Raw genomic sequence first — 13,353 nt, forward strand, 5'->3', positions numbered from 1 at the left:
CATAAATTTATAATTTTGAAATCCTCTTTAAAAGAAGTTATCACTTGTATTAATATCTTGTATTCTAAAAATGTCTGTTTTTGAAAAAAAAAAAATACGACCGACTTAAGTTTAGCCCGATATTTCAGCTTCATGACCACAGATACTTCCAGAGAAGACTTAAATAAATATTACATGGATAGACTTGTAGAAATAATTAATAAGTCCCAGTAGATTCCAGTAGTTAGACCCAGGCCTTCATCAAATATCCCCTTTGCTTGATGATGATGAACTCTGATTTTGCCTGCCTTGCATTAACTCCAACTGGTTGCGTGATGCTAAACAGAATATTCTTTTTTATAAAAATTATGAGCAATACTAATTAAACCGTTATTCCAGGTGAACTGGGTTTGTTTCTATATTTGATGGAGAAAAGTTATTTATTTATAAGAAATTATCGCTACTTGGGTGATAATAACAAACGTGTTTTTCAGAAGTACTAATTGCAATCTTAGGTTTGTCTTTCATAGTCTCTTATCTCTTTACGAGGGTTTGGGAAATAAGAAAATTTAGATCTTTAGAGCCAGCTGTCAAAAACCTAAAATACTTTCTGAGATACTAAGCAAAGCCAGTAGAAATAAGTACTGATTCTTGTAAACAGACATGTGAAAACCTATTTAAATCGATTACATGATTTCGCTTAATTAGAATACGTTTTGTGCTAGCAGGAAAATCAAAAACACTTGTCTAACTAGCCGAGAACTTACTCTGATCTGATATGTCTAATCAAAGTCTCTCCAAAAAATATGTTTAAAAATATCAGAAATACAGAGTTCAACATAAAATTTTCGTTTGATTATTATACCATAAACAGGGTATATAAAGTTTGCCACGAAGTTTGTAACAAACAGAAGGAAACGTGGAAGCCCTATAAAGTACAATATATAATATATAAATATAAATGATCACCATAATAAGCTGAGTTGATTTAGCCATGTCCGTCTGCCTGTATATATATATTTTTGAGATATGAACCTGAAATTTTGCATACATCTTTATCTCTCCAAAAGAAGGAGGATATAGCTGTCATACAAACTGAAAACTCGGGATCAATACTTGTAAGGAGCCCTTTTGTGTTTGTGAAGGGTATTATAGTTTTAGTCCAACCGAAGTAAACATTTTTATACTCTTGCAACATGTTGCTACAGAAAACAATAGTTTTATTTACCTAACGGTTTTTTTATCACCTGAAACTAATTCAATATCAAAATTGATATATATTGATAAAACATGGTACACATGTTAGTTGGCAATCGGAAAACAAATACATTGCCATAATTAAGCTGATGAGATAATAACTAATCAAATTCACACAGGTGAAATCTTTTCAGCACCCCTACCGAGAGTGTGAAAATCGGTTTACTGTGATGATATTCCCTCCCATTCCCCATATAACGGTTTTGTTTGAACTACTAAATAAACAAGTTAAAGACTTTGACTTTTATACAGAGGATGGTACAATTAAACTTTATAGGAGCCAATACAAAAATTGGACGATGCGCGTGGCACCGCCTTCTTTTGGGTGAAAGCCAATATCTCGTGATCTGCCTGACCGATTTCGACCCAATTTCGCAAGTAGTATTATTCTGACATTCCTATGTTACAGTGCGAAAATGGATTGGATTACAACCACGCGTACTTATAAATCATTCCATCTTTTCACTTTCCAGTATTCAAATCAAGCGCTAATAAATATATTGAAATAAAACTTGCAAAAAATGTGCGCTTAAGATATACCACCTCAAGTGTAAAAATTGTCAAAATCGGGCCCCCATGTACCGAAAATGTGCATGGTTGACTCTTTACCGAAATTATCGTTCAAGGTATGAGATATATAATTGGAATTCGGAGAGAATCCTCTCCTGATAATATTATGTCTGCATGCCAAAATCGATTGAATCGGTTCAATACTTCTCTTATCCCACATATACCCAATAGAATGATTTTGGAACTTTGATATATACATATCCGTGACAATCACGCCTAGTTTGTGGCAATTTTGTTATGGGTTGGCAACATCTATTAAAAAAACACTACAAGGTGCGTTCCAAAGTAAACAGTAAAAAAGTAATAAAGTAAACCCTAGTGGCGCCATCTATATGTGTACTAGTGTGTTAGAATATGCTATCCTTTATCGACTTCCAGTAAAAATTTCATGACATTTCATCTGTCGGAAGTAAAGTTATTGCGTTTTAAGTGTCAGTATGTTTTTGTCATCGGTGCGAAAAGGAGCTTCGAACAAAGCGCCAACATTAAATTTTGTTTTAAAATTAGTAAAACTTTTACCAAAACGTTTCAATTGATAAAACAAGTTTATGGCGATGATTGCCTATTCCGTAGTAGAGTGCAGGAGTGGTTTCAACGTTTACAAAGTGATCGTGGTGCGCCGTATTCGACGTGTTCGGCCCGAATATCGCGAGGATGGAAGTTGGCGTTTGTTGCAGGATAATGTGCCGTCTCATCGATCGACGCTTGTGGCCGATTATTTAACCAAAAATCACATTTTAACAATCAACCACTCCTCGTATTCACCAGATATGGCACCGTGCGACTTCTACCTTTTCGGAAAAGTGCATTTGCCGATGAAAGGAAAGCGTTATGCAGACGTGGAAGCCATTTAAAAGGCTTGCACCGGCATACTGGCGGCGATACCGGGCAACGAGCTAAAACACTCGCTCGACATGCTTTTGGACCGCGAAAAAAACTGTATTAAAGCAGAAGGAGACTATTTTGAATTAAATTAATTGATTTTGCCGATAAAACCATTTGTTCTGTCTTTTTTTTAAAAGTCCTGTTTACTTTGGAACGCACCTTGTATATAAACAAAATTCGTTTATATGATGAGATTAGCTTAGTGCTAAAGAATTTTAATACTTTTTAGAAACAGGTGCCTACATACAGTTTTTGTGACTTTTTAAAGTTGGTAACGATATCAAAACTTTTCCAAACAAAATTTCGAAAACAATTTTTCCTGAATTCCAAAGGGTGGCAATCATATTCCAATATCACATCTGTTGGATTGAGAAAAAAAATTGCAACCATGTTATTTTATTCTAACATTTTTTAAGCCAATTTTGATGGATTAAAATAATGGTATCAAGCATATACCAAAATTATTATATTTAATTGATGAATTTTTGTTAAATTCTAATATTTCATTATTGGTGTAAAGACTTTGTCATCATATATTTTATTAATTAATAACAATAATTTTTTTTATTATATAAATTTTAGAATTATACATATATATACAATATTTATTAAATATATCATTAAAATTCTTTAAATATTTAAGATTTCATAGCCTACAAATTTATTTTAAATAAGTTCACATAACTTCTTACTTTTTATGTGGGTTTAAATTTGTGAAATATTCTTTTTTTACCGTAATTTCAACAAACTTAGAACAGTGCTACATTGTTCGATGCCAATACAATATTTTCCAATAATACGTGAACTAAATTTCATTTTTTAATTTATTGCAATTCGTATCAAAGTACAACACAATACAAATAAAGCACTGTATGGGCACAACAAACGCACGCGTAGAAGGGGCAAACGGGGAGGGGTGGTTATGTGTATTGTACATACATACTTACTGACATTGTGTTGGGCACATAAAATGTATACAGGAGCAACCACAAAAGCTAACCATAAAATCAACAATTGACAAGTACAAATACCCAAGTAAGTACGTAAATACAAAAAAAAAAGAAAGCTAACCAAATGGCGCGCAACTGTAACGTGAATTTCGTGGAGCTTCGCAGCGCATGCAACGCATGACAACAACGGCACACGGAATACAACGCACCAAGCATTTCTTACAGACAATAAATATGGCAAAAAAACAGAAAAATAAAACGAAATTCCAAAATGTACAAAAAAGCATAAAATAGTATTACCAAAGAAACACTGCGCTATAAAATTCACAAAGCAATCAAGCAAGTAAAATAAATCGATGACTGAGATAACAAAAATATTTACAGCACCACATTCAATGGCTGTGGTGGCGCACGAACTCACAAAAAATAAACGAATGAAAATTACAAAAATAACAAAAAAGTTGCATTTTGCATCACTACCAACACCAGCAAGCGCACCCATATCAGATCAATTACGAACACCCAACAACCAAACCCATAAAGCCTGTCACAATCATTATTTCTAACACCCGCACACACACAAGTATATTGTAATGTTAATTTCAATTTTAATTTATTTTCCATTTTTGCCTTAATTTGCATACCTTTAACGGCGATTATCTAAATATTTTCGAGCATTTATCCAATTATTAGCTTTGTGTGCTTACTTTATTTATTTACTTTATCAACATTGGTACTTTGTACAAAGTGGCATTATCGACGCGGATTGGTTTTCATCACCTTCTAACTATGTGGGATGATATTTAATATTTATTGTACATAAAAGGGTGGTCCAAGCAAACGTTTCTTTTGGTTTTTGATAATCGTTCTTTAATTTATTTTTATAAAATCATTTTTGTTCGCAGAATTAGAGGTTAAAAATGCTTCTCTCAAACAGATATTGTTTTTCAAAAGCTTAACTCAATTTTCTGCAATTTGAATAGTATACTTACAGAGTTGATTCTTTTACTAAAATGTATATATACCGACTATGTTTAGATTCTTATTAAATAATCAGATGTATTTAGCTTCGTATTGGAAACAAGCTCCGAATTCAACATTAAATGGACAAACACCATCTATAAAATATCAGTAAATAAAAACTATTTATTATTTCGACATCGTCTCTTTTCTCAATTCTTATTTTCAATTACTAAAAAGAGGTTGACTCAAATCATAAAAAATTACCCAAATATCATGCCTTCATCAAGATCCTAAAACAGAAATAATGGCAGAGCTTATATTTTATACAATAGTTCAATTTGTATCTACGAAGCATGCCCATACGACTTTATAATTCATTGGCTACTATGAAATAGCCTCGAAAAAGTTAATTATAATTGGTAGCTTTACAGAAATAATCATAGAGATGGAACTATTCCTGTGAAGATTTTTAACCAACTTCTAATTTTGACATTTCCTTGACCTATAATCTTCATAATATATAAAAATGTGATGATTCATAAGATTACTAGATCGTTGCAAGGGCTTTAAAATTCCTAGGAGACTCTAAACAGGCATTAAACGATTTATGATTTCTCAAAAAATTCAGAGGAATATTGCCTAGTTCTCGGTCAATAACCCATAAATAGTAGTTCACGTTAGGTCCGTTTCTCAATCTACTAGAGAATGTGGGGTTTGGTTCGAAACGAATTCAATTCAATTTTAGGCAAAACAGAACAGGATAACGGTAAACGAGCTCTTGACATTCCAATTGTTGCTTATGATAGTATGAAGTTTACATTTTTAACAGTTAGAAATCGGTTAAGTCAATTAGTTGTGACATCTAATTCAGTTAAGGAATGCCCGAATTGATTTTTTTTCAGTTTCCGTGCAGGTCCACCAAGTCACAATATGTCAACCCGCGGTAATATCTCAATTAAGTTACCCAAGTAGCGAATTTTATAAAGGATCATTAAAAAGAGCGTAGTCATTCTGCTGATCACTTGATTTGTTAGATACAATTTAGTGTTCGAAATTTAAATCCCATATATTTCGACGGTTGACTGAAACTTCGGTAGCAGAGGTAAGGCCGTTGTCTCTTTTCGAGATTATATATTCTCCGAAGATTATAAAACCGGTATACACGTACTTTGTATTAACTTATTGACCATTCAAATATTTTCTTATATAAAATTATATTATTCGCAAGCTATTTTAGGTTTTTCAACGCATATTTTATAGCGAAGCTAAAAAAAAAATATGCCGCATATTTATATGTTCCTCATGTACAGCTATACATGCTAGCATACATTCCCAAAAGGAATGACAATTATCAACAAAGTTTTTCCAATTTGATTAAATCGAAATGAAATTGTCGTATGGAAAACAACAATAAAAAATTTTACTTGCATATTGGGAAAAATAACGTTATTACGTATGCATGGACAGTGAATGCAAACAATAAACGGACTTTTTACTGTAAACTGTGGCAAATAATTTGAGCAGTTGCTGATGAATATTGAGTGCTGTAGTATAGATAAATATAAAGCCTACTTCAAGGAAAGCAGCGAACGATTTTATGAGATAATTTAGTACTATCTGCCAGATAAAACAACACTCGAGCCATTATTGAGTCGTGCAAGTTACTTTATCAAGGCAAATCTTCAGTGAATTTTATTGTCTTTCATGAAATTAATGACAATATTTATAAAATATACACTCTCGTTTTGTAATTATTGAAGATTCGCATGTGGGCGTTAGTTGTGATTTGGAAAAATATGTTTTCTTGGAATACTTTAGAGGTAAGGAGATAAACGTGGTCGTGAGTTTCAGAAGGTACAAATTAAGATCAAAATGTAAGGATGGTTCGCCACCGCTGGCAGTTAACTCAAAGCTCACTAGCAGTATCAGCTACTTCCATATTAAACTTGCTTGGGTGCCTAGACACAGCGGAGTCGGTGGAAATTGTATAGCTCATGAACTTGCAAAAAAAGGTACCCTTACTCAAATTCCATCAGGATCGGAATAAGCAGGGTTTCCCATATCCTTGTGCATTCGGGCACTGGACTTATGGACACTCGCAAAGTAGACTGCTTTAAAAAAAAAATTAAGGAGTCCATAATAATAATAATACTAAATAGATTTTGTCGGGAATTTAATACTTCCAAAAATTTGAAATTAGGAATAAAGATATATTGAAAAGGATTTCTCTACAGCAGATTCTTTAACTCTTTGAGGCCGTAGGTTATTACATAATTAATAAAGTGATTCGGTAATAAAAATATAGTTCAGATAAAACTTATTTTTTTCTGCTATTTGGTTTATCGGTGTATCGAGCTCTGGTTGGATAAAAATATGATACTCCATTTTTCTCTTATTTTAAACTCATAGTATCTTCGACTTCAAAATCTGATGGTATTTTTCTCGCTTGTTACTTCTGCAACGAACTCGTTGTCACATTGTGTTAGGAGTCTGGAAAGTCCAAAGACATCATCTCTCCGCTTTTTCTGCAGAATGTTATGGCATTTCGCAATCTTTATCGCTCTAAATTTTACTCTCTGCGTCAAATCGATAAATTGAGCATATTTGCATCTACTGTACCGCCATTATAAGCGTTAATTCCATCAATGTGGACAATCACAAAAACACCTACTATAGCAGATGTAACACAATAAAAAAGAAACCTTACAAATTACGTGCTCAATGAAAGGCGTCGAAAGCGATAATTGCGTGAAAAAATTTCCATGCAAATTACAAATCGGCAACGTGGGCCAATAAATGAAATGTGTGTAATAAGCGTGTGTACATAGCAGAACACAGCATAGCACTACATAGCATAGCGATGGTAGATTGTAAAAGCAAAACTATGTGCATTTACCTGAAATGGTTATAGGGAATGTGCGTCACAGCAGCAGGAGTGAGGCGACAAGCAGAAGTGGCCGCCTACGGCTGACTGGATCTGAAAATTGCAAAGCAGAAAGCAAAAAACCACTACACTTTGCTCCAGCAAAAAGCAATGGGCAGCAAACATATTGCGGTTGACGAGTAAAATGACGTACAGAGCCCAAAGAAATATTTGGCGAATGAAAATTGTAAGGGGTCAGGTGACATTTTTAAATTACCATGTCAGCACTTGTCGGACAGCGTCGACAGGCGAATTATGAATGTAAAAAGCCATTTGATAGAGTAAGTTTTGAAGAGCGAGAGGGATGGTAGGATGACAAAGAAGGGCATTGCATGCCATGCAGGTCGAACGCTGCGGCGTTGGGTCCAGCGTTTGGCAACCGGTAAGAGGGCAACTGGCAAATGGCAATGAATTACTTACATTGGCAGGTGCTTGCTTGCATTTTTAACTGTGTGCGTGGTGGCGCATATGTTTCCATGTATAATGCTCGTGTTGGACCTTATCAGTCGAATTGCCTGCATCAAGCTGGTGAATGATGGCTGCAACACCTGCTCTTCGCTGCAAAAGCAAGTTAGTGGTCGGTGACCAGTGCTGGTACTGCAGTGCTTGCGTCACGTGTGCGTGTGAAGCTTTTGTAGCGTACAAATTGCAACAGCAGGGACGCCGTACGCTCCAAATACCGGTGGTGGTATATTTGGAATTTATGTCATTTGCATTTCCCTTGTATAAGGCAATTTTCTGATGAACGATCTTTTTACTTGCTGCCTCATGCATGCACTCTACATCGACTAAAGCGCGCACACAACCACGGCACCAGAACGGCGCATTTATGGTGTGCAGTCACTTACGCTTACGTACGTCTATCACGTAAGTGTGTGTTGGAAATGAAAAATGGTTGCAACTATTTTATATGCAGCATTCTTGTGGCTACAAAATTGCACTCAATATAATTTTATTAAAGAAAGCTTCGAAAGTGGCAGCCATTTATATTAATATAAGCGGCATACAGCACCAAGCAGTAGTGACACCATTGTGTTGGGCAATTTCAGATACGAATTTTATAAGATTTTCACATATTTTTTTTTACATTTCGTAGATGTAGTCTGGTAGGCTATGCCATCATTGGAATTTTGAACTTTTACTCTTAGTGAAGAAGACGGTTAAAGCTAGAAGGGGAAGGTTAATGCGATGCAGCGATCCATGACAGCCGAGAGTATGGTACATCTTACATGAGAAGACTTCTCAAATGGTTTCAACGTTCCATTTCTTCAACAAAAGAAGGACTTCTTCGATTTGAAAAAAACCCCAACTGTTATCAAATTATGTTTGCCTTATTAGATCTAATCAATTTCACAAAGTATATAGTCTTAAATGCGTCAGCTTTCATAACTTTATCCAACCACCAAATCCTATTAAAATTAAATAATTTATGGGTTTCATAAGCTATACAAATATTAACTTACTGATTGGAAAAACCTTACAAATACATACCTTAACTATTATTATCCAAATAGATTTTTAACGGGTCTGGCAACACGAGGCCGAGTGTTGTCGTTAATGGTTTCAGCCGGTTTTAGTAGCTCATAATACAGCACGCCCTACTGATCGCACCAAATGTAAAGTATTACCTTGGCGTCATGGCTATTGGATTTTGCCGCTGATATGGCTGGTTTGTCAGGTTTCACAGATACTTTTTTGCGTTTGAGATATTCGTAATGGATTCACGTCTTCATCACAAACCTCCAAAAAAATACGATGATTTTCGGCTGAGAGTTTCTTCATATTAAAGCTATGCAAAAACACTTTTATACGCACACAGTTCGCCATATTTGAGTGAAAAAAAAAATATTGTTGTTTACGCCTCGAATGAGTGATATATACAGAAAAAGACAGGACCAATAGCAAACATGCAAACTTTTACTAAGGTACAAAGAGTTGATATTGACATAAGGTTGATGTCGATTGACGGTAATCAAAATTTGGCACCTGAGAGTAGATGTCAGTTCAATCTTTGCCTAAAACTTCTGACAACCGCCTATGAAAAACGGATTAATGAAAAATAAGCTTTTTCTCGGCTCCGCTCGGCTTTTACTTTTACGATTAATTTTGAATTCGCCCAACTACTTGAATTGTAGTTCGATGGCATTTGAATTAAGACTAACGGAGCGTCTTAAAGAACTTCAACCAATGTCTTGATTATAAGATGTTCATTCGAAAAAAAAACACTGACTTGGCAGTTTTTTGGTCTCTGGAATATTTTGTCTACCCATATTTAGTTGATAATTACGATAATTCGCTCCTAAAACGTACGGGATTTTCTAGTTAAGCTTACCGTCAAGTGTCGTGTTTTACTTACATATATTGAGTGCGACTTATCCACTAAGTAGAGATGTGTTTTTATTGCCTTCATTTACCAACTTTAATAAAATTTTCCGATAACAGGGATAGGCGGTGATTCATTCTTCTACGACTAAATATTAATGTATAACGGGATTGTTTATTAAGTGGAGATGTTTAATATCGTATTAAATTGTATTTCTTATATTAGTTCATCTCGACGACATCACCATTCAGAGTCCTCAACATCTTTTGTGTTTTTGTCTAACCCCGTTGTCAAAATTTGTGTATTTGTAGCTTTAAATATACCTATCTATGTATACCATATTTTGAGGTTGTTCCCACTAATTTTAGAAATACTGTTACAAGCCAAATTAAATTTTATCATTGGAATATCGAAGTATTTTTCCCGAAGAATAGAAGTTAAGTTTTATTAAATGGTAATTTATATATTTTTTACTTGAAAAATATTTTGTTTTAAAAAAGTTCACTGAAGTTTAATATGTATAATTTTCATCTTAACCCAAGCCTAATAATAAAGGTTTCGCGAACGCATAAAGCTAATGCATAATTAACGAATTCTGTGTCAACGTTGTTATCATATTTCCTATATTTCAGGCGAAAAAATATTTTAACATTAATATTTTTTACTATAAGTTTTTTCATAATTTTAAAAAATAAAACATATTATACATAAATATTTGTAGAAATTCCAGGTGAGTACTCCAATTCTGGTATATTTCCAGCTACATATAACCACACGAGGCTTCACAACAAATTTAAACACACATGTATTCATAGTGATTAGTCCTAAGCAGTATCATGCATGGCACCTTGATTTATTTAGTTTGCATGCAAAACCTCACATGGTTTCTGTTTCACTTCACTTGAACCGCTCAAAACTCTATATTCTAAATATTATACTAAAACTAATAAGTGTTATTTTCATTAAACTTGAAATGTGTAGTCCCACCACGTTGGATACTAAAACCCACCGATCAAGATGCCATACTCGGTAATCTCGTGGCCATAACCTGCAAAGCCGATGGATTTCCAATACCCACCGTGCAATGGAAGCAGTCTATTGGTAAATTACTATGGGACTATTATTCTATTGTAAATTGTTTTATTTTAATAACTTTATGGATGAGTTTTCTTAATTATGTAGGATGGCTGTAGCTGATATTCAAACTGACCGATCAAAATTAAGCCAGTGATCTTTTTATACTATAAAAACTGTACCTGATATTCAAACTGACCGATCAAAATTAAGCCAATGATCTTTTTATACTATAAAAACTGTACCTATTGGAGGCAGACTGTTTTTTCTCGTTTTAGATCTCTACACAATAATACTTCTATTGGTAATTTCTTCTTCTGCCGTAGTCGATGTATATATGCAAACTACTCCCACAGTTATTGAGACACCGATCTGAAATTTTGCATCCTTACATTTCTCACCAAGAAGATGCTGATTTGTCGGCAAGGCCGATATTGGATTTCTATAGAGTATAGCTGCCATATTAACTGAACGATCGGAATAACGTTCTGTACAGAATATATTTCATTAGACGAGATATATTTTTTACTATCGGAATAATAGGGTACACAATACTGAAACTTCAGTAAGAATGCTTTTATATGACCATATTATACAAGAGAGTTGTTGTTTGCCCTTTACCAATTTCCTCTTAGTACGTTTCTTAACGTCGTGTTAAATATTTTAATTTCATCTTTACTTCAAATTCTCTGACTTCCTGATAGTCAGGTCATATGACTTCGGTTATACCGTCTACTTACGTCTGCAAAAACGCCTAAGCACAACGCCCTGCTAATGGGGAATTCTACGAACTCGTTGTCTTTACCTACTTCTAAATAAAGTGCCATAACTAAGCACTAATTTAAGATAAAGAACTGTCAATTGGCAAAAGTGACCGCAGTGGCAGGGAGTACATGAGAGCAGCAATTGTGAAAAAATTGGCGTGGACCCCCCCTCTAAAAGGTTCAAGGTACATACATCTCAAACCATTCAAGCTAAAATAGCCAAATTCGCTTAAAATAAATTCATTAAGCACTCCTACCGACACTCTAAAAATGAATGTAATCTTATGATAGCCCCGCCCACTCTCCATATAACATTGTTGTTAAAAACTACTTAAAGTGCGATAAATCAACAACTTAATACACCAGAGACATTAAACTTTACCCCCTAGACTTTATAGGAGTCGGAGTCAAAATTATACGATGGACGGGGCACCGCCCTATTTTAGGTGAAATCACATATCTCGGGACCTGCTAAACCGATTTTAACCAAATTCGATATATAACATTCTAAATAACATGCGAAAATGGGCTGAATCGGACTACAACCACGCCTACTCCACAATAAACAAATAACACAATTTTAAATTCCATCTGATTCTTTCACTTTCCAGTATGCAAATCAAGCATCAATAGATGTATCGAGATAAAACTTAGCTTTTGCTTACTTGTTTAATATAAAGTTTTGCCAGAACCTGAAGGAATTTCCCAGACTTTGATTCTTGCAAGTTGCAATAGTATAAAATGTTCGGTTACACCCGAGCTTAGCCCTTCCTTACTTATTATTATTAAGGATTCGATATAAATACATATTGATATTATCCTAATAAAGTAATGTTGGGATATATATTCACCATGAATGTGTTCTCTTCCCATACATTTCACTTTACACAACACTTTAATATTATTTTCACATCTCTTTTTTAACCCCAGGTGAGTCAGGCGAATATCGCGAGCTCAGTTATGGCATTGGTAACGGTAACTCGCAATCTGTTATCGAAACATACAACAACGGTTCGCTGATCATACCAAAAGTTGGGCGTGAGCATGAAGGCAGCTATTTGTGCCAAGCGAGTAATGGCATTGGTGCTGGACTGAGTACACTAATCAAATTAACTGTGCATGGTGGGTGTGATCTCACTATATTTATGATATTTACTAATCACTCTCTTTACAGTTGGTCCTTCTGTAACCGTTTCCAAGAAACAAGTTTCCGTCCGCCGTGGTGACCGTGTCACATTGCGGTGCGAAGCTGATGGCGATCAACCGCTGAATATAACATGGCGCGCCAAGGCAAATCACATTGATCCATCCTATGATATACGTTACCATATCAAAGATTCACCGTTAAGTCGAGGCACCGTCTCAGAAATGACGATACTACAGACCATACTTAATGATCGGGGTGAATATACGTGCATTGCTACCAACAACTACGGACACGATCGCGCAGTAATTCACCTGCAAGTGCAGGAGCCACCAAACTTTCCCGTCAATTTGCATGTCACTGATTTGGGTAGCCGCTCGGTAACGCTGGCTTGGTCGCCAAATGATCAAGATTCGATTTTCATGAATAACGGGGGTAATAATCGCGACTCGCAACCGATATCAAATTACATTTTGCAGTATAAGAAAGCAGGCGGTATTTAAATAACTATTTTCCTAAGC

General features: G+C 34.8%; 1 protein-coding gene across 1 annotated transcript in view; it reads left to right on the top strand.

Moving 5' to 3' along the window:
• LOC106616385 (cell adhesion molecule Dscam2-like) overlaps positions 1-13,353 on the top strand; it is a 103,818-nt gene that overhangs the window by 75,270 nt on the left and 15,195 nt on the right. The window contains 3 exon segments of the mRNA XM_036361997.2: positions 10,832-10,951; positions 12,619-12,810; positions 12,863-13,327. Coding sequence (XP_036217890.2) covers positions 10,832-10,951; positions 12,619-12,810; positions 12,863-13,327 — 777 coding nt within the window.

This window comes from Bactrocera oleae, chromosome 3, assembly GCF_042242935.1.
Source record: "Bactrocera oleae isolate idBacOlea1 chromosome 3, idBacOlea1, whole genome shotgun sequence".
In the NCBI taxonomy this organism is placed as follows: domain Eukaryota; kingdom Metazoa; phylum Arthropoda; class Insecta; order Diptera; family Tephritidae; genus Bactrocera; species Bactrocera oleae.